The following is a 26125-nucleotide window of genomic DNA, read 5'->3' as shown; positions in this document are numbered from 1 at the left end:
AGTTTTAGAACACGGTGCAAAATTAAATTAAATTATTTGTAAAAGTGTAGTTAACAAGAAGATGGTTCAAAAAACGAACCAGCAGGCGTATTATGGGTGGCTTTATCGACGTGATAAAAAAAAGTGTAAATTTTTAACACCATGAGATTAAAATAGGACGGACACTGTCATTGTCATTTTCCGTTGTATATACTGTAAAACCATCCATGTATAGTCCAGTACTAACTACAACTATAGTCCATAATCAAATTAGGTATTTTGACTATCATAAAATAACTTCATGGATCACCGGAAACTGCCAAAACGACTATAGGAATACAGCAATTAAGTATACGTTTTTAAGATTTATTTTAATTTGGATTTAAAACAAAAAAGCCTATTCAGTAATTTGTCTGCATCACAGGCCACATCATAATTAAACTATTTATAAGTATAGACATATTTTTTACCTAATTGTCAAATTTTGAACACAACATTACAAACATTTCATAACCATTCATAGTATAAATTAACAACAGTACCTTACGAAATTCATATTTTAAAAACAGTCAGAGAAATAGGGCTTAGTTATAATAATCTTTGACATTCAAACGAGTTTAAAAAGTTTGAAATATGAAACAGTCAGAAGTAGCACTGAAATAGTGAAGCTGTTGCGATGATCTCTCAGAGCGGGACATTCTGTAATAAAAGATAATAATTTAATCGTACAGTCAATGCAGGTTATTTTAAATGCTGAGGAAAAGGGAAGTCACGTGACTGCTTCCCTATACAAAGGTAGACCCCATTTTCCTCTCCAGAATCTCTGGATATAAACATTATAGAAAATATTTTTTCGCAATTGAATGAATGTCAACCATAGCTATTTTGGTTCAATTTAGTTTTCGCTCCTAACTCTCAATACTTAAATCGCAAAAGACAAACGATGGGATGGGAACAACTTTGCCGCCTTGTAAACCAAATTACTATACCATAATGTCAATATCCAGGGAGAAAAATGGGAACAATAGAAACAGTTGACAAGGGGAAACCACAATCAAAGTACATTATCAAAATATTTTACATTACAAGAATAAGTGTATTTCATGTATTTTTCATGTCATGTTTTATTATAGAAGTAAAACGAGTTGAATATGTCTTGAATTATTGACGTTCAGACAACAACATATAAGTATTATTACTACAAATAAAAATCGTCTTAAACGTTTATCGTAATACGATGTTTTTACTGCTGCGACGTCTTAGTCCGGTAGACTCTCGTATAGGCCAGTCAAATTAGATAAAAAAAGCGTTTTTAAGAATGTATTCCTAGCAAGCTGGAAATAATTTTATTGCTCAATTATACAGGAACCTCGGATTATACGCATTTAGGACCAAATGAAGGTATTAAGACGATTTCCAGCTTGCTGGGAATTAATTTCAAAAAATCTAATTCGACTGGCCTAGTAGGAGACTTTGACGTGTTAAAATTAGTTTTGAAATAGACGACGTCAGAAATAAAAGTACATTTTTTGCCTTAAAAGTCTGGTGCAAAAGGGTTAAGTATATATCTTTGACGTTGACCGCACCGAATAAACTGAACTGAAGTTATAATCGAATGACCGTAGAAAAGGTTTCACGTGTTTCTATCGTGCCGCATATCCACTGTAGTATTAGACTAAGAGCGTTTTTACATTGTCCGATCCGATATCGGATGTCGGATGACTTTTGGAGAAAAACAGCTGCTAGAAAATGTCCTATATGGCATCAAACCCATTTTTTTAGATTAAAGCTTTCTTTTGAACATGAAACAAAAAAAATATGTAAAAAAAATATAAAAAGGCACTATTTATATTTTACTTCTTTGTAGTCTTATCCAACATCTGATAGCAAATCGGACAATGTGAAAACGGTTTAGAAATAATCATGTTTACTTACTATTAGTGTGCCTCTCCTGTGGTTTCACCACCTCAATAGCTGCGCTGTAGGCCGTTGGCATTAAACCTGAAACGATTTGTTGCTTGTAATATCTATAACTCCTTCAATTTACATCCATGGTCAATATATCCGGACGCTTTAAGCCGATAGAATAATGTTACATAACTTATTTTTTATCCTTTAGCGTTCCACGGTCCCACAAAATACAAAAAAAAAATACTACAGTCAACCATAGGGCTAAACGGAGACATAAAAATGGTGCAAGGAGAAAAGTAAGAGAATTTAATTTGGAACTCTACCTTCAATGAAATTTAAATAATTTTAATTGGAACAGTTTTTTAATTAAGACATTCTTTTTGTTGCGCTCGATTTTGGAACAAAGAAAATTCAATTATATTATGTATGTAATAGGTACTTATTGATTCAAATGACAATGCCAAATTGTCTTGATGGTGAGCTGCTAGAGGTAAAAATATTTTCCTCCTTTCTGTACAAATTTTAACTCAAATACAGTAGCAACACTCGCAACCACAACACATAGTAGAGAGTGGTCCGATAGTAGAGGGTGGTCCTGTCGCTTGTTTGCAGAGTCAAGAGTCGCACACTGTTCCTTGGACCACACAACCTCGTCATCGACTCATCTTGGTTCACGAAACAAAGAGAGTGAGGACTAGAGAGTAGTCCACTGTACTCACCAGGATAGTAAAGAGTTGTGCGATTAGTCGTATAGTTGGCAGGCAGCAGGGTCCCCAAAGTCGAGACAGCTCCAGGTTAGATAAATAGAGATTGAGAGATACAGATAGCTGGGCGAGACTTTACTCCACTATACTCACCAGGGTAGTACAAAGTGGTTCGATTAGTAGTATAGTTGGCAGGCGGCAGAGTCAGGAGACACACGAACTGCTCCCACGGCCGAGACACGTCATCATCGTGCACGATGGCTGTGCTGGTAAGCGAGTACAGGCCCCACGAGTCCATCTCCGTTCGGGTTTCCACCTGCTTTAGTGGGTTTCTGGGAACAAGGAGATTAGGTAAGCACTGCAGCTTACCGTTCATCTTGCGTATTTAATTTCTCCAATGAACAGCTAAATTTTGTTGCGATTGTGTCAGGTAAAGTTACACCAAGAAAATAATGCAGAGATTTTGATAGTCCACGCAGTCCAAGTGTTATTTTAAACGTCATACATCTACTTGATATAATTTTGCGGGCACTTTGGTGTTTCATTAGTTTTACTTCGAGAAAGTTAGATATTAATAGCAGAAGAGATGTAAAATTCAAAGAATAATGTATTTCAATGTATTTATTAATGATTCCCACCGAACCGGCGGAGTCGGCGCGCATTTCACATTTGTACGGACGCGACCGGCTCCGGACGGACTCCATCACTTCTGCCATACATAATGTATATAGGCACATTAAAAATGCGCTCTAGCGCGGCCCGACACCAGCCTCGAATTACACAGCTGAAAGAGATGACGATACTACATTATACAGTAACTTTGACAGTCAAAAGTTGACGTTCGACAATTAAGCTTAAAAACACCGTGACACGCATGGCGCGATGATCAATTCTGGCCGCGGCCGTCATCGTGAATCATCTAACGAAGGGTTTCTTAAACTTTTTGCAGTAATGGACCTCTGTCAAAAAATATTTTAGGAAAATAATATATTTACACTTCTCTCTTCTCGGTCTCGTCAAGTGTAGGTACTATAAGATTTCCTAATAAGTATGTTTACAGTAACTGAACTACTGTGGACCCCTGATAAACATGCTACGGACCCCTAAGAAACCCACCCACCCACTTTAAGAAAACCTGATTTAACATGAGTCATCCTGTATACAGTTATTACATTTCATAAGTCGATTTCACACAGCTTGGGTTTGAACAAGAAATAAAAATATACATAATTATATGAACACATTGTAATTTCCGAGACACTTTAAATCTTATGAATTAGATAACAGTTCGTTTGATGTTTTTTGTTTTCTATAGTACAATACAAGTTCTTGTCTACGTGACAGCGTGATAAAACGGTGTCCGTCACTTTCAAACGCGCGGTGTTAATTAAAAGGTGACGGTTATTTTATCACATGAATAAAGTCATCCATAGTACGCATGCAGGACAACCTGTAGGTACTTGGCCACAGTGTCTGACAAACTAATATATAAGTGAAAGGCAGGAAATATGTCTCAATGCCTAAAAAACGATACTTGATACTTCCTTTATTCTACGAATTGTGTTATAGTTTTCAGACGTTCCTTCTCAATACAAAACAAATGTGTATCCTAGAGATCTGTCTGGCGAGATCAAAGATTGCTGTCAATATCACATGTCCTTTGTAGTTTTGTCTTTGCCTTATGTTTGATTTGGAGCTCTACTAACTAGAATAATAGGTAAAATGGCTATAGGATATTCAAATAAAATCGACTCATTTATTTCAACAGTTTAATGTTTCCCTTTTGATGGTTGAACGTTGATTCGCGCCTTCCAGCAAGTCAAAGTCTGGAATTCCGTGTTCAAAGATACGATAGTCACATACACGCCATACCTCCTGGCCATCTTGCCTTGAAACGTATGCTCCAATTTATTTACATCCACCTTTACCATATTGTACTTTCCTTTCTTGAGTATGCACTTCTTAGAAAAAGGAATCCCCATTGCATTAAATATGGCTTTAACGGCGAAGCTATCACAGTTCATGTTTTTTAATTCATACAGCCATTCTACACCTTTTGGTGTTTCAAATCCGTATTTCATATAAGCGTTGTGTCGCTCTTCTTTGAAATCTTCAGTCACATCAAAGAATCCTCTTAGGTAACTTACTCCTTGGCTGTTGTTATATATTTCAACGTGAACATTATATGGGGCAACTTTTGCGTAAGGCAGAACCGGATCTGTACATGCTTCTATGGATAACCATGAAGAAACGTATTTTTCGGAGGCAAATATTTTATGAAATAATAATAATATGGCAAAAGTTAAAAGTGTTACGTTTGGTTTCATTGTGGTTTTAGTATAAAATACGTGACATGCCTACCTTAAGTACCTACCTCATTTACTAGTAATGATTGCAACAAAATTACGATTGTAATGATTTGTTACCGTTTATATAGGGATCGCCATTGATCGTAGGTATAAAAATGTCTGCGGACGAAAACTTCATTTGTTTTCCAGTAATAAAAATCAGCAAAAACCTTTTTCTACAAAACTGAGTTTTCACAATAAAGCGATTAGGTACTATTTAGTATTAAGTTTTTATAGATACTAGTTTTTATATGCTTAAGGGATGGCTAGTGCCCTACTGAAAAAATATGGTTTTAACTCTTGGTCTTCCTACTGCTCGACTCCACCGGTGGGAGGAAAATATTCACTTTACTCCTTTTTTTAAGTCGTTAAAAACACTTCTCTGTACTGAACCCGCTGCCAAAAATAACATTAATATTTAAGCTAATGTGATTTATATCGAAAAACAGAAATAATTAGGTAAATTATATAGTCATAACCATAAGCCAGACGTAATCGAGAAAATTATCGCGATAAGTGCTCATCCAAACACGTCAATCACACGCGTAGGTACCTACTCGTTAGGCATAGTCTATCTACCTACATCTAAAATGTAATATTATTAGTACCTACTCATTTACATAATACGGTCCAAATATACCTAAACTAAAGCTAAATCAACTGTTTCTTTTGGTGAAACAAAAGCAACAAGGCCCTACTTAGCATTTTGCTGAGATAAAATCTCTAACTTTGTTACCAATTCGTCTTTGATTCGTAGTTAGTTAGAGCTAACATGTAAAAAAGTTTTAAACTTCAAGCAGACTACGTTGTTTTTTCTTATAGAACAGCATTTGATGAAGTAGATTAAAGGCTTCGTCACACAGGCGCGTTTTTCCGGGCGGGGCGTGAGCGGAGCGCGCCGCTTTTACATACAAAACGCTCACGCCCCGCCCGAAAAACGCGCCTGTGTGACAGAACCTTAAATATGTACCTTGCCTATGAAATCTGAGTAGATATTAAGATTATTAATTTTGTCAATACGGTAAACCAGTAGTTCTAGAATTAATATAAGATCTGTTGTAAAATTAACTTAAGGATTAATTATAATATTTCTAGTAACAATATGTTTTACCTACAGGATTTGATTTCTCTTTGTTACACTTATTGGTCGTACGACATAGCCTAAAATCTAAATACTAGCGCGTAGAATAGAGGCTTTTGGGATGGAACTTATAGCGACAAGTGCCAGCAGTTTTCTCATGGCATTATACATTTATACAACTCACCCTTTAGAGAGTATTGTCATGGTCGGCCTGGGGTACAAATCCTCCGCGGCGCATGTGAGTGTCACTAAAAACACGTATTTTTTCTCCTGTACGAAGTGGAAATTTTTGCCTGGACCTGCAAATAGGTATATATATACATTCAGTATGTTATGGTATGTTACTTCATAGGTAAGGGCATTTATTTGTCTGATGAGCGCGGATATTAAATATCTGTGCTCTTTGTTCCTGACACATGGGTGTTTTCTATGTATCTAAGTATTTATTAATTATATATATTGTTGTCTAAATACCCATAACACCAGCCTTCGTGAACTTACTTTGGGGCTAGTCAATTGTAAATGTCCAATAATTATTTATTTATGTTAAATATAATGGATGACCGTATAAACTTAGACGGCAACCTTAAGAGTTTAAAAGGGCCCACTGATTAACAGTCCGCCGTACGGCATCGACCTGTCAGTTAGAACACAATTTTGACAGTTCCGAACAACTGACAGGCCGATACCGTCCGGCGGACTGTTAATCAGTGGGCCCCTTAACGTACGGCGCGGCACAGACTAAAGTTACGTGCGTTGCCAGCCTAGGCCGGCAATATGTTGTGTGAGGTTCTATTATGGGCGCGTCTCACTAAAGCTCCTGCAACGATATGTTTCGTAGTTATATTTATCACAAACTTAGGGTTTGCAATCCGGATCCGAAATGTATGAAATTATCCGGATCTGGATCCGGATCCGCGGATCCTCCCATACATTTCGGATCCGTCGTGCAAACCCTACACAAACTCAATACTCAATAACAACATATTCTCGCATTTCAGAAAAAGTAGACAACATATAAAACACCTATTTTACTTATAGGTACTTAAGTATCTAATAGCATCTACAATAGCATGTAAATAAATGGGCCCTTCAGAGGATATCGGTAAACAGTAAAAACTTGTATTATCCATTTGATTATCATCGAGAAAGAATGGATGTCGTAAAATTTCCATACAAAAATAATAAGGAGGGTGCAGAAAATTTATTAGTTATGTGTCTAGGAGACATGTAAATCGAGTCTAGGGGTTCCATTTGACTTGAGAAAATAATAGAAGGAGACGTGACTATCAGAGTATTTCTTTTAAATCGCTGTTGTTTATGCTCTACTGTACGATACAATTTTAAATGACAGTGTCATAAACCGAATTGAAAAATTTGACATTTTAGCAGTAAAAACGTATGGTAGCCACGTCACCTTCTGCCTATTTCACCAGTCAAATTGGGCCCTTGATAGGTATCTGAAATGTTTTTTTTAGCCATTCTTTCACTGTTTCTATTGCACCGTATGCGCCGCCGTGCTACTATTTTTCCATTGGGCAACATAGGTATTCGTAGTAGGTACAAAGGAAAAGCGTGCATAGAAAACAAACGTGCTCCATTATGACTCGGAAAAAAATGTGAAAAGCTTTTTAAAGTTAAAAGAAAACAACAGACTAAGTACGTTATTAATATTTATTCGCGATATAATTGGGAATGGAAAGTACTGGCACTGCCAAATTATATGGTCCGAACATGTTTTGATTTTTCGTGATTAATGAATAAACAAACATCCAAACATGAAGGTACTACTAACTACAGGGTCCTGCTTAAGGGGCTCAAAATCTTGACTGCTCGCGATGTTCCGTAACAAAAGGTACTTTAGAGCATGGCCGTAATTCAAGAAGCTTTGCGTGAGATATACGACCTTTTTTGTCGTAGAAAGACACAGTTTGTAATATTTCTATGTCTTAGATAGGTACTTATCGCCGTGGCCACGAAATGCACAGTCTGAGCGTGAACGCCCGACACTGACGCCGACCGTCATAATACTCGTAGTCAAACAAGAAATTGTAGAAAATTATTGAGGGCGCTACTTCCTATATAACTGTCACATTGTTGACGTAAAATATGCTTAAATATGGCAACAATTAAGTATGTTTTTTTTTTAGTTCTGTTTTATTTCATTTCTACTATTTTATGTCGCACTATACATTTGTTTCCAACCATTTGAACGCCACGCCTATCGTGTGCGACGCGTAGTGTTGTGAATACCGCTCATTTCGAGGCTTAACGCCTCAAAGGCGGCAAAGACGATTTCTTACATCCATACGCGTAAAATAAATAAATACAATTCTCAAATATAGTCAAGTCTTCAAGACTTACGAGTCTTGAGGGCTCGAGTCTATAAGCCTTGAAATAAGCGTTATTCACAACACTGGCGACGCGTCATCGTGAACCTTGTCAGTACCTACAAAGGTCAGTTGACAGTTCTGCCCTCCTAAGCTAAAAGGCAGTTTTTCGACATTTTGCCAAAATTGACTTTTTGTGATATTCGTAATGTAGAGATCAAGATGCATCGACCACTTTGGCCCGTTTTCCGATAAGTGGCTTAGTTTTCGAGAAAAATATCGTAAAAAGACCGTATTTGCACTAATTTTCTAAGCGTTCCTAGTCTAAAAAGCGACTATTTGACAAAGCCAGGCTAAAACAACGTATATGCAGCTATACGTTTTTTTACGCTCTGGTTTGCGTAAAATCTTATCCACCATGTCTAGCCTAAAATAACGTATAAGCCAAAAACTAGGCTAAAAATACGTAAAAGACGCTATACGCGCTTTAAGATTAGGATCTTTAGCAAAATTTTAGATCTGATACTAGTCTAAAAAATCGTATAGTATTTTTTTTTGTTTTAATGTCTCATACGTCATTTAAGCCTAGTATCACTTAACTTTTTTACGTCACCATAATAGTCTTTAGAAACGTATAAATGTTATACGTTCTTCTTATTTTGTATGGACGTCGTATTAAACGCAAACAAACTTTTATAATGGTTGAAAGTGCGTCTAACTAGTCTATAACGCAGTATATGCTCCAACCTTCGTCATGCTCCCCGCGCGCCGAAAGACACCCTTATGCTAAGTAAAAGCCGTCAGCCGCAAGCGCAGGCTTGTGGCTGCCGGTATGCGAGCGGAGGTGGCATTTTGCGCGCGAAATATTGACCGAACGCCAAAGTAAGAAAAATACTTTATTATTGCATTACCATCATATGTTATCAATAATATGTAGTGTTTACAATCAGTACCTTCGAGTATTATCATTTTTATCAAGGTATATACTTTAAAATTGCCTCGCAAATACTTACGCTCGACAGCAAATACGTCTTTCTAGCGTAGTTTGTGATGATGAAATTGTTCATACGTACTTTTCTACAGCAAACGTTGTTTAAGTTTTATTTTTTCATTCGACGGTTTGACTGCTTTTATTTAAATAAAATCAAATTTATATTAGAGCTAATTGTATCGGGTTTAATTCCCTATAAGCCAAGTAGGTATTTGACATTACGAAGAGTTTAAATCTTATTGAAAAATGTTTTAAAGGGAAATTTAATGAGAATTCTTATGGACAGAATAACATTTTCCGCCTAAGTATTTAGATAACGTGGACAAAGGACCATGGGCATCTTTGTATGGAACCTGGGTCCATCCAAAAACCAACTGAGAGTTATATATATATTAGGCCATTAAATACCTAAGTGGGTTTTATAAAAAACAATATGTATCTTAAAATAAGTTGGTATGTTTGTGTATTAGGTAATAGTTGTATGTTAAAATAGTAAAAGCTATGAGTTTGTAATGTAATAGAAAAATAATTTTATTAAAATTTGAATCTGATTTTTAATTAGGTACAACCGCTAAAATGCGTTTTAGAATTAAATAAATGACAGAATATGTGCAGGAATTAATACGAGTTTAATTTTATTGCTAATGTAGACTACACAACTCGCTAACGTCTTACCGTGCGATGAAACTCTCGATGATTCGATGCCTATTGATAACAAACTAAAATAACTATTAGAGATGCCACGAATTCGGTAAATCATTATGTATTATTGTGAGTTACGTGTATGCGAAAACTGGTCACCTACAAAGATAGATGGTTGCTAAGATTTAAGTCAGCAGCAAGCTGGGATCTCCATACAAACGTAGTTACGCTCTCATTTTAAAACGATTCAGGTAGATTGCTCTAAAACTTTGTACTCACTAAAGGATAAGGTATATCTATGCCTGTAATTAATGTGTAGCTTCAGATACCATAATAAAAAAAATACAGCGAATATAAGTTTTTCATACAAAACTTATTTTTCCTCTATTTCATTAGTTTTGTTGGAATATAAACTAATTAGGTACTGGTATAGATATACCTTATGTTATTGTATGTGCAATAATACAATCCAACACGTTGTTTTAAAATGAGTACGAATCTCCGTTTTTATGGGAAGTAATAATTCGGCTGAGCTTATTGCGGACTCTTTTAAGTTTCGTTGCTCATGCTCATTAGAAGTACATGTAATGTCATTAGTAGAGTCGAGTAAATCAAGCCTATGATACAAATAAAATCAGAAAGACTGTACACATTAAAAATTTGTACATATTATGGGGTTATTCCCACCAGTTAGGTATCTACCACCAAGTTGTTACCAGTGGTAACTACTGGGAATTTATTTTCCACCTTTCTTCCCAGTAGCTACCACCAACTCAGTTTTGTGGTAATTACTGGGAAGTTTTTTTCCAGTAGTTACCACTGGTAAATGGTGGGATTTTTTCCCTAGTAGTTACCACCAACATTTTTTTACAGTACAATTTAAATGTCGTTTATTATATGAACAAAAAACACTATACGACTAAGCTTTTATTAAAAAAACGAGGTCCAGCGATTACTTTTTGGATTATAATCTTAATTACCATACAAATTTAACATATAAATCGGGTTATTCCCACTAGTTACCATCAAGTTGTTATAGTTAAATAGTAATAAAAACAGTATAAGTAGAATACTATAAAAATAGAGGCTTTATTGAACCCTAACAAAATTGTAGTAACTACTGGGGAAAAAATCCCACCTTTTACCAGTGGTAACTACTGGGAAACAAATCCCATTAGTTACCACTGGTAACAACTTGATGGTAACTAGTGGGAATAACCCAATTTATGTGTTAATTTTGTATGGTAATTAAGATTATAATCCAAAAAGTAATCGCTGGATCTCGTTTTTTTAATAATAGCCTAGTAGTATGGCGTTTTTTGTTCGTATATAAATAAACATTTAAACTACGTGTCTATTTTTTATTCCCATTTCTTCCATAAATACTAATCTATAAAACCGTATATTCAGTGTTTTTGGTGGTATACGTTTTTTTACACTAGCACGCTAGTCGAAAATCTGGACAAAATCTTAATTTTTCCTAGTATACTAACCAAAAAGGCCGAATAGCTGCTATACGGTCTTTTAACTTAGGATTTCAAGTGGGAATTATTAATTGTTACTAAGCAAAACGGCAGCATGTGACATATACGGCATTTTTACCTAGTTTCTACTTCGTAACTAAGTTAGAACGCCGTATAACGCATGTTTACCGCCTTCTTGACTAGTACGACCTACACATTTTTAAGCTTAATACTAATCTAAAGTGTTTTTTATAAAATTAAAAAAAAACTGAGCTGTTTAGAAACATACTATAAATACCTAAAATAAGTACATATATATACCTACCACATACAAAAAGAAAAAATGGAAAAAGTTTTTCCGTTTCGTAGAAATTCAAGAAAGATGTTTGGGTTAGTTTTTTGCGATTATCTCGAAACTAGCTTTTGTCGAAAAACTGCCTTTTAGACTAGGACGGCAGAGTTGAGGTCAAAGGGTTACTCAGTGCACGTTCAGAGCGTGCGTTCTGTGTAGCGATGTGCCGTTCTCGAAATTTTCCCGAGAACAGAGAAATCTATAAGAAACATTCTCGGAAATTTCTCGGAAATGTTCTTTGAGAGTTTTACCCTTTGTCGCAAAAGCGATGAATTCGCTGAATGTATAATTTTACTGTATTAGGAGTAAAACAACACAAAATTGCCCAAACAAGTCATTTGAGGCACAAGGTCTAAACTTAACAAAAGTAAATATGTTATTCCATTAAAAAAATTAAGATTGTTCATAACTTATTTATGCTAATAAGAGAACGTTCTCGAGAAAGTTGGAAATTTGCCGGAAATTTCTTCGGAAAGGAATTCTCAGAAACGAGAACGTTCTCATCGGCACATCACTAGTTCTGTGGCTATCAGGTAAGAGTATACTCACTGTAGACGAGCATGGAGCTGGTCTCTCGATCCTCCTCCTCAAACGTGGATACCACGCACGTGTAGTTCCCACTCAGGTGCGTCGAGGGGTTCACAATTTTTATGGCTCTGTACGCTTGCAGCGGTTCCTCTAGAAAAAAAAATATATCTGAAGGGTGAGATATCACTTAGGGCCACTTGCATGATCCCAACCCGTGGTTAACCGGTTGAACCTGGAGTTACCATGGTTACCAGTACAATTTGACGCTGGGTTAACCGGTTAACCCCGGGTTAGTGGGATGGTGCAAGTGGCGCTTAGAAAGCCTATAGGTACGTTAGCACTCACTGCGAGCTACGTATTAACGAGCGATCACTATTAGGTATATGGGTAAAACATCGATAGAGTCAGATCTAGAAAAGTCTGCAGCGATTTTGATAGCCCACGCAGTGCAAATGTTATTGATACGTCAAAATTTGATAGAAGTTTGACGTTTAAAATAACACTTGCACTGCGTGGGCTATCAATATCGCTGCAGACTTTTCTTGGTCTAACTCTAATTGAGTTTATCGATATAAAAACTCCCTAAATGTCATTTAATTTCGCCCCCAAAAATCCAATGTCTGTTCATTAAGTCAAGTGCCTAACTCGAAGCAATTTGGGTTATTTTTTATTCCATTTGTATCAAGTGTAATCAAAATCATGAACCTATATAATAACTTAAAATTGTCCGTAGTTCAGAACTTCCAGTAAACACTAATGACACACGAATACCATTTACCGTCTATCGCTGTCAAAGTGGGTAAAACGGTATGAATGCTATAAAAAGGTATAAATCTAACAAGTGTCATTAAACTTATCCACTTATCAACTAAGTTTAAGTTAGAAATGTAGACAAATGACACATTATCCAACGACCATGTCATGCAGTAAATCGTTTAACGACTATCGCTGTCAAAAGTGGAAAAGACGTCAAATCAATAAAAATTGTACTAAATGTTAGTTTTACCATCATTTAACTTTTAGAGGCCTATAAAAAGGTCTCCCGTTCCATTCTAATTTGAATCTTTATTTTGACAAATCAAAATTGCTTTTGTATTGGCAAGATTTGATGTCTGGACGGATAGAGGACAACCATATGATTTATAAAGTCGACCATCATAGCCGCTGGGCTTGTCTCGCCTCAAATTAACTTTTCGAGTGAAAAAAAACTTCGGTGACATTGTAATTTAATATACCTAGTACAGTACTACCGATAGTACTAGGACTTCTTGTCCCCGAGGACAAGGTGATCTAATGATACAGCAATATACTGTAATAAAAAAACCGGGCAAGTGCGAGTCGGGCTCGCGCACAAAGGGTTCCGTACCATAATGCAAAAAACGGCAAAAAAAAACGGTCACCCATCCAAGTACTGACCCCGCCCGACGTTGCTTAACTTCGGTCAAAAATCACGTTTGTTGTATGGGAGCCCCACTTAAATCTTTATTTTATTCTGTTTTTAGTATTTGTTGTTATAGCGGCAACAGAAATACATCATCTGTGAAAATTTCAACTGTCTAGCTATCACGGTTCGTGAGATACAGCCTAGTGACAGACGGACGGACGGACGGACAGACGGACGGACGGACGGACAGCGAAGTCTTAGTAATAGGGTCCCGTTTTACCCTTTGGGTACGGAACCCTAAAAACGAAACCTTATTAAATTTCGACTCACTAAAATCGTCTTGAAGAATAGCTTAAGGCATGTCAATTATCTGATCCTTGTACCTAATATTTACAGTTTTATTAATCTACATAAGGTAGGTACAAGATCAGATGTATAAAAACCGGGCAAGTGCGAGTCGGACTCGCGCACGAAGGGTTCCGTACCATAATGAAAAAAAAAACGGAAAAAAATGCAAAAAAAAAACGGTCACCCATCCAAGTACTGACCACGCCCGACGTTGCTTAACTTTGGTCAAAAATCACGTTTGTTGTATGGGAGCCACATTTAAATCTTTATATTATTCTGTTTTTAGTATTTGTTGTTATAGCGGCAACAGAAATACATCATCTGTGAAAATTTCAACTGTCTAGCTATCACGGTTCGTGAGATACAGTCTGGTGACAGACAGACGGACGGACGGACGGACGGACGGACGGACGGACAGCGAAGTCTTAGTAATAGGGTCCCGTTTTACCTTTTGGGTACGGAACCCTAAAAACCATCTTATCTGCAATTTAATGAAGATAACAAGAATATACCTTCACTACTAATCCCAATAAGGCCTAGTTTCCCCTCTGGGTTGAAAGGTTAGATCCCAGTCGCTTTCGTAAAAACTAGTGCCTACGTCAATTCTTGGGATTAGTTATAAAGCGGACGCCAGGCTTCCATTAGACATGGCAAAATGCCGGGATAACGCGAGGAAGAAGAAGAACAACAATAATGTACCTGTACCTACCTACAAGACTTATTATTAGAGGAAATTTCATCATACGACTGTTACTCACCAGATATTCTAAAGTTGAGATCGACCTTTCCTTTCAACAGGCCTATGACCTGCGGCCGCATAGGCGGTATCCACTGGTATACCAGCCCCGAGGCTCCGTTGAAGAACCACTTCATCATGAATCCCGGCAGGAGTTCCGGGGCGTCGTGCTCGCAGTCCAAGATAACGTGGTCGGTGCCGATCTCGACCAGGGACGGTACTTCTAGACGCTTTATGTTGACTGCTACACATTCTGCAACAGGCATTTCATGTAGCCTTCTAAGGCCCAAGGTCCTACTTAGGTTCTTAGGTACCTAGTACTTAGGTACTTAGGTACCTAGGTACTTCTTCAGTTCGGTGAAATCTAAATCATATTCAACTGGAACAGTGTCGCTTTTGCTTTGTTTCGTTCAATTTTCAAACAACGCAAAATCAACTCTATGTCCTACATTATAGGTTCAAATTTCAGTGGCAAATTTTGGATTTTTCATTTGTATGGCTGGGCCTTATGAGGATTAGTACAGTCGCCATCAGATATAAGCGGAGCGGCCAAGATGCTCACAAATATCTGAGCACGCAGAGGCAATAGAGAGAGTAAGAGGTAATAGAGATTGTCGAGGCGTTCGAGTTCGAGTGCGTGTTCAGATATTTTTGAGCATTATGGCCGCTCCGGTATATCTCACGGCGACTGTATAACAGTTATACAGTCGTCTTCCTCACGGACTAGGTCGCTAGTTACTAGCGACCTAGTCCGTGAGGGATTTGCTTACTCATTAATGGCATTTTTATGGAAATTTCAACCTGCCATTTCATTCCCTTGTTAACACAGGTATGCATGTTTTTGCATGCATAGTTTTACCCTCGACTGTATGGAGATGGAACGGTATAAGTATTCACGATGAGAGGTTGTTTGTTTGTGTGTTTGTGCAAACAAATGAATGTTCTCTTTAATGGTTGTTGAATATTGTTTTCCAAGACTTAAAAAATCTTGTTGAATATTGTTTTCCAATATTTGTATCACGTGATCTTAGATCTTAGATAGGATTATTAAATTACTATAGGGATTGTGTCTACTCACAATTCATATTCCATTACAGTCTTGTTAAGTATTTCAATCAAGCCACTATATTACTCATTCAAATAAGGCTATTTACTTAACAATGTCTAGGATTCTAACATTAACATTCTAGCCTCATTACAAACGCAATATCGTATTCTCTATCATCTGTTGTCTAAGTAGTCACCCAAGCCTACCACAAACAAAATAATCAATACCATTCTAGTATGCAAATTGAACACTTAGTCTGATGATGATGTTCAGGTATTCGTCTTCATATCGGGCGATATTCACGCTCATGAATAACGCATTTTGGTGAATATAATGTATCACTGTCCCGGCTCTTAGGGAAATTGGACTGTGCTGAAATCGCATGTCGACTCTGGACAGCAATTTGTGTTACTATAGTCTGTTTGTTTAGGTATTTAAAAAAGAATAAATAAAATCTACCCTCAAATAACTTCTTAAGCCAGTTGAGGGTACTTAGATGAAAACATTACATGATCAAATAGTGTAGGTTAAAGTCAGGTCGTTGAGTGACAGATCCAGGTCATTTTGTATTTGGTTGGTTAATCAATAAATGTTATAACTACCTAATACCCGAAAATGTAAAAATTATTTGTTTCTTTTATTCAAGTACCTAAAGATACTCGTACAGAGTATAGAATAAGTTTCTAAAAATGTAAATTTAGCGCGGACTGTATATTACGCTATGAAAGTATTATACTCGTCAAAACGAATCTAATATGTATGAACAACCTCGAGGGTTTTTTTTATATTTAACGATCGTACGTCCGTTCTACTGCCTTCTAAATTTATCATCACATTAATTCCATGGGGCCAAATTTTTGTATTGCTATTTGGATTAAAACTTCAGAAGTTTTTATAGGTATCAACATGGTCTACCTTAATAGAAAATATTAAGAAATAATTGACTTGCACAATTTTATTACTGTACATTTACTTTTACTTTTATTATATTTATTACTGTACATTTTTAGTTCGTTATTTCTATTTAGCTCAAACTGAAGTTTAAACAAGCTCGTTAAAATTGCCCAAATATTTATAATTTGCATGCACGGAGGTTGGAACTTCGGGCTTATAGATAATTTTTTAACTTGGCTTCTAGCGTATCCAATTAAATATTTACATTGTTGTTGAAAGCATTATATTTTTAACAATAGTAACAAAAATAATTATCTACTTCGATTATTGAACACAAAGTATAAATAGACTCTAGTCTGCTCTAAAAGTCTCGAACTTTCATTATCGAAGCTAAACTAAACCAAATATTATGTACAAGATGTTGAAAGTCAATAAGGTGTATTCGGGTAATTCCGAATGTCAAATAATTCCGAAAAGGGACTTTCTCCTATTATTATGGAATTTCGGGTAGCTAATTTGTATCTGATTTTCGGAATTGTCCGACATACGACTCTGAGGAGGCAGGGTTGGGGACAGTTTAAAAACTTCTACGCAGACGACGTCGCGCGCAGAGACTAGTCTTTTAAATACACATTGTTCTTTGTTCGAATTAATAGTGTCGTGTGTAAAATTGAGTCAAAAGCAGTAAATAAAGCCCATGAAAATTAATGTATGTATAGGTACGTACATAAAGGTTAAAACCTTTAATTAAATTTTAAACCCGATTCATATAAACTTTGACAACCGGTAAGGCTTGTACGTTTCCCACGAATGTTAATTAATTATTTTGTTTCAGTTAAAATTCAACGCTTCGTATTGAAAGGTCAAATTTGTACCTATTAATAAAATTATCATGAATCTGCACGAGTAATAATAAAATAAGGTATATTCCCGCGATAACACGATTAACAAATTTAACAATAACACGATTTCCGTTTTAATTTGATTTCGAGAATAGGGATATTATGTATTAAATTTAATATTAGGTATCTAGTAAATAGCCAGTTGCTAAATTAATTAAAATAAAAGAATAATAGGCAGAGTGCCTCGGTAATTTGGTCACTAACACTTCTACATGTACATAGGTACTTCGACTGACACTTTACATCACTAATTAGGTTCCTTACATTTTAATTAAAATAAATAGTAAAAAACTAAAATTAGCACAATGAATAGGGTATTTTCCTACTAGTCAAATTAGTTAGTTTTTTAGAACTGTCAAAACGATTTGTTAATATGGAATTTATATGAAACATTACATCGTGACGTCACGGTCAACTCACCTACTTTTTATATTTCTATCCGATTTATTAAATAGAACTTGTGTTTAAAAATAACACCTATCTGTGTTTTTCTAATAATTATCTGGTGCTTTATTTCATGCATGGTGTAAAATAATTTATTTTAAATACAGTATTGTCTTGACACCTACCTATACATCTAGAACTATCCCGAGTTCTAGGTTTACACTCAGCATCGAAAATAACGTCAAAAGTGTATTTATCTATGTGTAGAACAACCTCATTATCGTTTGAACCCCGGAAAAATAAAAATACTTTTATAAAACTTCCCATAATGTTATTAATAAAAAATATTGAAAATGTTGAAAAATGTTGAGCGGTTGAAACGCTCATAATTTTTGGCGCGAATTCGACATAACTGATGACGTCACTCGATGTGAACGCAACTGACGTTTGCTACTTAGTGGCGAGACAGGTCATAATGCCATCTCTCTGAATACATGAAACAACGCAGTATTTATCTGCCACCGTCGAATACTTTTCCAAATAGAGATATATATAGTTATCAACTATAAGTTACCTATACCTTTCCTACGAGTTCAAAATCTGCCACAGGCTAATTATTCCACATAGAGACACAAATTTATAATAAGCGCTGGTGCGGTGCCTAGCGGTAAGAGCGTGCGACTTTCAAACCCTGGCTCGTACCAATGAGTTTTCCGAACTTATGTACCTACGAAATACCATTTGATATTTACCAGTTGCTTTTCGGTGAAGGAAAACATCGTGAGCCTAGTTTCCCCTCCGGGTTGGAAGGTCAGATGGCAGTAGCTTTCGTAATAACTAGTGCCTACGTCAACTCTTGAGAGTTGTCAAGCGAACCCCAGGGTCCCATGAGCCGTGGAAAAATGCCGGGATAACGCGAGGAAGAAAAAGAGAGACAAATCTGTTTTTGTTAAGCTATTAGAGAACTTATAAATATTTTATAATACTACTTTTAAATACTTCTACGCCTAATCTAATACGCTGATTTTGATGCAGACTACATTTGAGTAAGTGGGTGATTTATAATTATTAAATTATCTACAGGTATCGCCACCGTACCCCACAGCATAACACTTATTATTTATATGTTTAAATATTTCATTTTTCCCCAAAAATAAGATTTAACTCGTACCGGCCACGCGCGGGTAACCCAACTGAAAATACTCTGAAAAAGCTTTATTTACATTTCAGTGCTCATGAAGTGGTTGTCATAAAAGAAACAGCCAATCATCATATGAAATTACCGCGACATGAGACCTTTTTAATGTAAGCACTAGTATAAAAACAACAGCATATTTGACCAGCGCCGCTATATCACTGAGCAGTTTTATTTATGTGAAAACTTTCTCTGCGGCTTAAATCCTGCATTTGTTTCGAAATTCCTATACGTATTATAATGACTGTGGTGAAATAATGTGCAAGTTTAATAAATTAACCGTTTCTCTGAAATGACCGTTTAAATATCCATCCGAACCAATATACGGTTTCAGTTTTGGCGAAAAATCATGAGAATATTCATATAAAATACGTTTTCAGCTATAAATATGTAAGTATGCCGTTAAATAAAATGGTATTATAAACTGAAATATATATTTTATGTATAGGTAGGTACTAGTGTGACTACTTAAAACACAAATTAAAATATTTAATAAAAGTACTTAAGGTAAACTTACTAGTGCTCGACATGTTAATGCCGAATAGATGACACCTTGCTGTCACCTCTATTGATAATGACTTAAGTTTCAAGATGACTTGTACTGGGACCGCGTCGAGCACCAGTACGTTTACCTTACCTACTTATTTCAATTCAAATATGGTTGGTATCTCAATACGAATATTATAAACGTTAACCCTATGTACGACCTGCGTAATTTTTGAAAAGTGGGAATGATATCTTTTTACCCCTCAAATCCCACCGGCTCGATATCAGGCAGACTAAAAACGATCTTGAAGTTATTACTTTAGTATTGAATTTTGGGACTCACTGCTGACCCATTGTATAGTCGATTGGGATATAAGGGATCCATAAATTTTATTGACTTAATCGACCGCTATCAATTGTAACCTTATTATTGAGAGTGACTAATTATTATATACTGGCCATTAACTATAGCAGTCACCCCACATTAGGCTTCGTAATTAAGAGAAACCAGAGAAAGTAAATTATTTTTGTCTGAGGGTAACATAAATTCCCTAAGTATAAGGGTAACATAAATTCCCTAAGCTGCAGAGGGCGCTACGGTGCGGTTACCTGTCTAATTCAAACGCTCCTCTCAATATTCAATAATTTAATTATTTAAACATACATTCCATAATCTAATTAAGTGTTAAATAATTCACATATAGTTATACGTTAAACTTACATATAAAACAAGGAAAAATATGGCCCCTCATGTGGCAAAAGTGGCAGTAAATGCGGCGGCCGTTACAAGGTTGGTGGACACTATTTCAAATTTAAAAATTGAGATCTGTGACATGAAAAATCAGATAAAGGGCTGTTATGACATTATACAAGATCAGCAAAAATTACTTACATGCCAAAACGGATATATCCAACACATACTGCGCACTGTCACACACAACAACACAGAACGGCCAGACGATGTCCCGTATGATCTACTCAATGACTCCGGTCCTCAGGGTTTTATATGCATGGGTGACGATCTAACAGTCGCATCAGAGACCGTGGTGTCGGCGTCAACTGTTCCAGTGAGTCCCGTGTCTGATAGCTCTGTGACCATGAGCCCAGCGACTTCAAGCCCTGTGCCATCCGCCCCTATGACAGCTGACGTGATTACGAAAAAACTTTCACCCGTCGCTGACGTCGTTGAAAAGCGTAGCAGTCGCTCGCGTCGGTATGCTGCCAAAGTCAAGACCTCACAAGGTCAAAAGGGCCCTCTAGGTGTCAACAGCGTAGCTGATTCTGTGCTACCTGCAGCGCCACTTGCACCTGCTAATTCTGGGCTACCCGCAACGCCACTTGCACCTGCTAATCCGCCCCAAGCTCCGGGCACCAGCGGCCTGCGCGCAGCGGCGCCCAGGGTTGTTAGTCTGCACGTCTATAACCTCAGCGAAGATACCACCGCTGAGGACGTCGTTCACCACGTCCAGACACAGATGGAGATCCCAGAACCAATGTGCCAACAACTGGTTGTCACCCGGGGTAACTACACGTCGTTCCGCTTGGACGTGCCGGCTGATAAGGTGAAGGTCGCGAGGAGTACGGGTAATTGGCCGGACGGTGTTAAGGTACGCTTTTTCAATGTGGTGCAGCCAAAAAACCCCAAGGCACAACAAAGCGCATTGACTACCAAATAGCACACAAATTTATTGTTATTCACCAAAATGTAAGATCTGTTTGCAGTAAAACATCACTACTAGAACTGTTAATGTGTAACACACGACCAGATGTACTAGGTTTAAGTGAAATTTGGTGTCGTAAAAATGAGATTGAACGCGTAAAGTTATGTGGGTATGCACTTGCAAACTGCTACTGTCGAACGCGCGCCGACGCCCATGGTGGGGTATCGCTATTTATCCGAGACGGGTTGCACTATAAAAAACGCAACGACCTGCATAGCCTATGCGTTCAATATCACATTGAATTTACGGCTATTGAAATTCCTCGTAATAAGTTGATTATTATTGTATTATATCGAACATGTAATGGTAATTTTGACATTTATTTAGAACATTTAGAATTATTATTGTCTAAAATTTCTGACGAAAATAAAAAGTTTCTTATAATTGGCGATCATAATGTAGATTATAACTCGGACAATAGATTAAGGCAGCAGGTCGATGACGTACTTAACAGCTACGGCTGCGAAAACACTGTGACGTTTCCGACTCGCGTAACCGCTGACTCCGCGACATCCATTGACTGCGGAATAACGAATTGTACTCGCGAACTCCTTAGTGTATCGTCAGTGGACACCGCCATTAGCGATCACAACGCGCAACAGTTTGTTTTCACTATTGAACGAGGACTACAAAATACCAAACCAAATGACATAATTGAACGCCGGCTATTTAATCATGAATCAATTTATTCATTCTTTTGGGACATTTCTAATTATAATTTTGACTTTATATATGATAATACTATTGACATCGAGTGCAAATTTGATAAATTATTTAATATTTTGTCATTCTATATAAATTTACATTTCCCGGTTAAACAGATGCGGCTAAAAAAGAAAAAATCCGTTCCATGGGCATCTGACAAGTTGTGTGAATATATCCAAAAGCACAGGGATCTTCATGAGATACGACGACAATATCCTGATAACCAGCTGATATCTGACTGCATTGATCACTACTCCCAATTAATAAAATCTGAAACACTAAGAGCTCGGCGGTCATTTATCGAAAACAGACTGGGGAAAAGTAAAAATCCATCAAAAGAAATCTGGAAAGTCGTAAACGAAGAGATAGGATTAAAAACAAAACCCCAAGTGATTTCGTTAAAAAAACAGGATACAAATGCCGTAATACCTCATGAAGAAATCCCAAATGAATTTAATTCGCATTTTCTTAATATTGCTACAAAATACGTAATAAATAGCGATGAGTCACTGTCCAAACGATATGTCAGTAAACACTTAACCAAATCTATTTTACGAAAATTCGAAGCCCCTGTAGTTACACGTGACCTCTTGGATAATACAATAAAATCAATGTTAAAGACCCGTACAACAATTGATGTTTATGACATGTCATTAAATATTATTTTAAGTATTTGGCCGATTATTGCGGATATTTTGGTGATTTTAATCAACTCCATGTTTCGAAGTGGTACGTACCCAAATGTGCTTAAAAATACTAGAGTCTGCCCGGTGTTTAAGGGTAAGGGAGAGAAGGATGACGTGAACAACTACCGACCAATAAGTATAGTACCCACGATCTCAAAGATAGTGGAGTCCATTTTATCTTCTAGCCTGATGGCATACATGGAAAAACACGACCTGCTCACTGATAACCAGTATGCGTATAGGCAAAAACGGTCAACTACAATGGCAGCACACAAAATAATTGACTCAATTATTACGGGCCTTGATGAGAAGCACAAGATGGCAGGCATACTGTGCGACTTATCAAAGGCGTTTGACGTTATAAACCACAAATTGCTATTAGCCAAGCTAAGTCTTTACGGAATTGAGGGTTATGCACACAAATTGTTCACGTCATTCTTGTCGGACCGTAGGCAGGTGGTGAAAATGTCCACGAATGGAAAATCACAAATCTCAGACACAGGCCACGTCAACTTGGGCATCCCTCAAGGGTCAGCGATCGGCAATACCTTATTTCTGTTATTTATTAACGATCTTCCGTCAGCAATAACGAGCGGCATACCAGTACTCTTCGCGGATGACACAACGGTAGTCGTGAGGGCCCAAACCCATGAACTGCTTGCTGAGAAAATCCGTGAGGCATGTGATCAGCTACAGTTGTGGTTTTCGTCGAATGGGTTGCTCTTGAATGTCGCGAAGTCAAATGTGATGATTTTTTCAGCTCGTGGCACTGCAGTACCTTCGTGTATTACAAACGGCCCAATGCCATTGTGTTCTGAGAGCAAATTCCTGGGCTTTACGGTTGACTCGAACCTTGGCTGGAAGTGTCATGTTGACCAATTATGCAATAGGTTGAGTAGTGCTGTCTTCGCCATCAAGAAACTACAGCCACTTATATCACGAAAAGCCCTGAAGGCTGTGTATTTTTCCCATTTTCATTCATTAATATCTTACGGGACGTTAATATGGGGAAATTCCACAGATTCAAAGCGAGTCTTGATACTTCAAAAACGGGCGGTTCGATTGCTAGCTGGAGTCCAAGCCAGACATTCGTGTAAGGAGCTATTCAAGCAAATCGGTATAATGACACACTACTCACTTTACATATCGCTCCTTGAGAAACATAACGTCATTATCCGAAAAATGGGGTTTTTGAGTTAGTAACGCCATCTAGTTCATATAATCGTAACGCACGCAATACGGAGACACCTATCGCCCTAGCTCTATTAGAACCGCCAGAGGACGGTAATGTCGTTATGGCGAATAGAGGGAATAGGCGCCTGCCTCATAGGAACAATGTCATTAAAAGGAAGAAATTTGTGGAAATTTGTAATTTTTTGCTTAGTGACGGTTTGCTATGAGATTCAATGGTAAGTACGTCAATTTTCATAAGAAATAGTGTATCTATACGTACTATGTCACTTTGAACTTATAATATGGTATCAAAATCAAAACTCAATTTTAAGCAATATTGTACTTTTCCCTTTAAGGACACTTGTACTTTTGCATTTTTTAACGTTTTGAAATAAGTAAAGTGACATTATACCTATAATGACAGTATTACTTAAAACTCAAAGCCATAATGCTAACAAAAATAAAAACGTACTGTTCTTTTTCTTTAAGTGACATTGTGATTTTAAGAAACTGACGGGAGTTTTAGCAGGTCGTTCGTCATTATCTGTGTAGTGTCAATTTGCTAGCTTAGTTTACCATAGCGACACTTGGTGTGCTTAAGTGAAAAATGTCGTTTTAAGCTTAAAGCCACTACAACTGGTACAAAACGCTTATAACGGTGTGGTTAATGAATGTCACTCGTTGTTTAATGTCACTGTGTTGTATTTGTTCAATAAGGTTCATAATGGGGTTGTATTATGGGTACCTACTAGACGATTATTTATAATTAGATAGATATAGCCACATTACGAGCCCTATTGAACTAACTGTGTATGTGTAAGATTCCCATATTTATTTATCCCATACAATATTATTTATGTGTTGTGTGATACTTTTTCATTCATCAAAAATAGCAAGTTATTTTTGAGATGTCTATTATGTTCCAATTTTATTTCTGACAAGGTGTCACAAAACACACATTAATTATTATTATCACTACCTATTAATTACCCATAAAACTATTGTTCTGTTACAGTAGAAAATGTCTCAACGCAATTCAAGACAACAAGGTTTAAAGCTATTTTATTTAATAAAGTTAAAACTACTCTTTTAGTTGATACTGTTAATAAAGTTAATTATACTGACGATTACGAAGAATTCGTACCCCCTTCAGAAGAGCTAGTTCTAATAATGTAATGTGTCGCTTGTGAGTTTTTTTGTTGTTGTTTTTCCGGGTTGGTTTCATTTTTCTACTGGCTGTTTCTAAAATATTTATAATATTGTTATTTTGAATTTGAACTTCTGAACAGGGCCGTCTTAAACTGTGTTGGGGCAAGAATTTGAGGCCTCTTTGGAAACTAAAGAAAGCGAATTAAACTAACATTTCTCTACCATGCTCTCCTATTTTTTATAGGTAATCAAATCAAAATGTTAATGTCTTTCCTTCGAGGCCCCCTGAGGATGGCCCTGGGTACGGGCCCCGTGTGCCCTTACGGTAAAGACGGTACCGCTTCTGAATGTGTATTTGTGGTATATTCTTAGAAGGTGTCAAAATTACTTCTTAATTCTAAGTTAAACTGATCGTGGTTACAAATAAGAGTGTCTCTGTTTAGGTGTTTTACCTTTAAGTCTTAAACTTTATTTTTGCTCTCACGGGTCTGTGATCGGAACTAAATTTAAACCTATTGATTGTACGTACCTACCTACATAAATAAATCTCTATTTAAACTTTTGTTAATAAACTTGTGTAATTAAATTTTATAAGTAGTCAATTTCGTGTGTGATATTCCGCCAGGTGAAGTCCAGGTCCAGCGACTTTGAGGTTTTTTGAGAAAGAAGGAATTACTTACGTTCATGTTTTGACCAAAAGCAAATGGAATAGGCCGAGAACTACGGTCGTTTCTGCTGCCAAGGCCATATGTGGTCCAACTATGTCGGCATTATCCAATCTGTGCTTGATCTGACTTTAGCGTTGAAATCACCAAGGACAATGGTCCATGTTTCCAGCTTTTCGTCGCTAGATTTAATTAGGGGGTCATAATATCGTAATGATCTTCAATCTTATCATGGCAATGTGTAGATGTTGATGCGTAGGTTTTGATTGGGGTTAATGTAGACTTTGGGATTTGGGATATACTTAACGTCACACTGCAGC

The 26125-nt window shown here is 36.8% G+C and overlaps 1 protein-coding gene across 1 annotated transcript in view; it reads right to left on the bottom strand.

Moving 5' to 3' along the window:
- Nucleotides 1–380: 380 nt before the first annotated feature.
- Nucleotides 381–26125, bottom strand: part of LOC134793029 (uncharacterized) — a 28491-nt gene continuing 2746 nt past the window's right edge. The window contains exons 2-7 of the mRNA XM_063764560.1: nucleotides 14820–15050; nucleotides 12351–12479; nucleotides 6208–6322; nucleotides 2748–2926; nucleotides 1915–1980; nucleotides 381–678 (exon numbers count right to left, since the gene is read on the bottom strand). Of these exons, the coding sequence (XP_063620630.1) occupies nucleotides 587–678; nucleotides 1915–1980; nucleotides 2748–2926; nucleotides 6208–6322; nucleotides 12351–12479; nucleotides 14820–15050 (812 nt within the window). The 3' untranslated portion in view covers nucleotides 381–586. The remainder of the gene's footprint in view (nucleotides 679–1914; nucleotides 1981–2747; nucleotides 2927–6207; nucleotides 6323–12350; nucleotides 12480–14819; nucleotides 15051–26125) is intronic.

This window comes from Cydia splendana, chromosome 1 (genome assembly GCF_910591565.1).
Source record: "Cydia splendana chromosome 1, ilCydSple1.2, whole genome shotgun sequence".
NCBI lineage: Eukaryota > Metazoa > Arthropoda > Insecta > Lepidoptera > Tortricidae > Cydia > Cydia splendana.
This window is presented reverse-complemented; position numbering and strand designations above follow the sequence as displayed.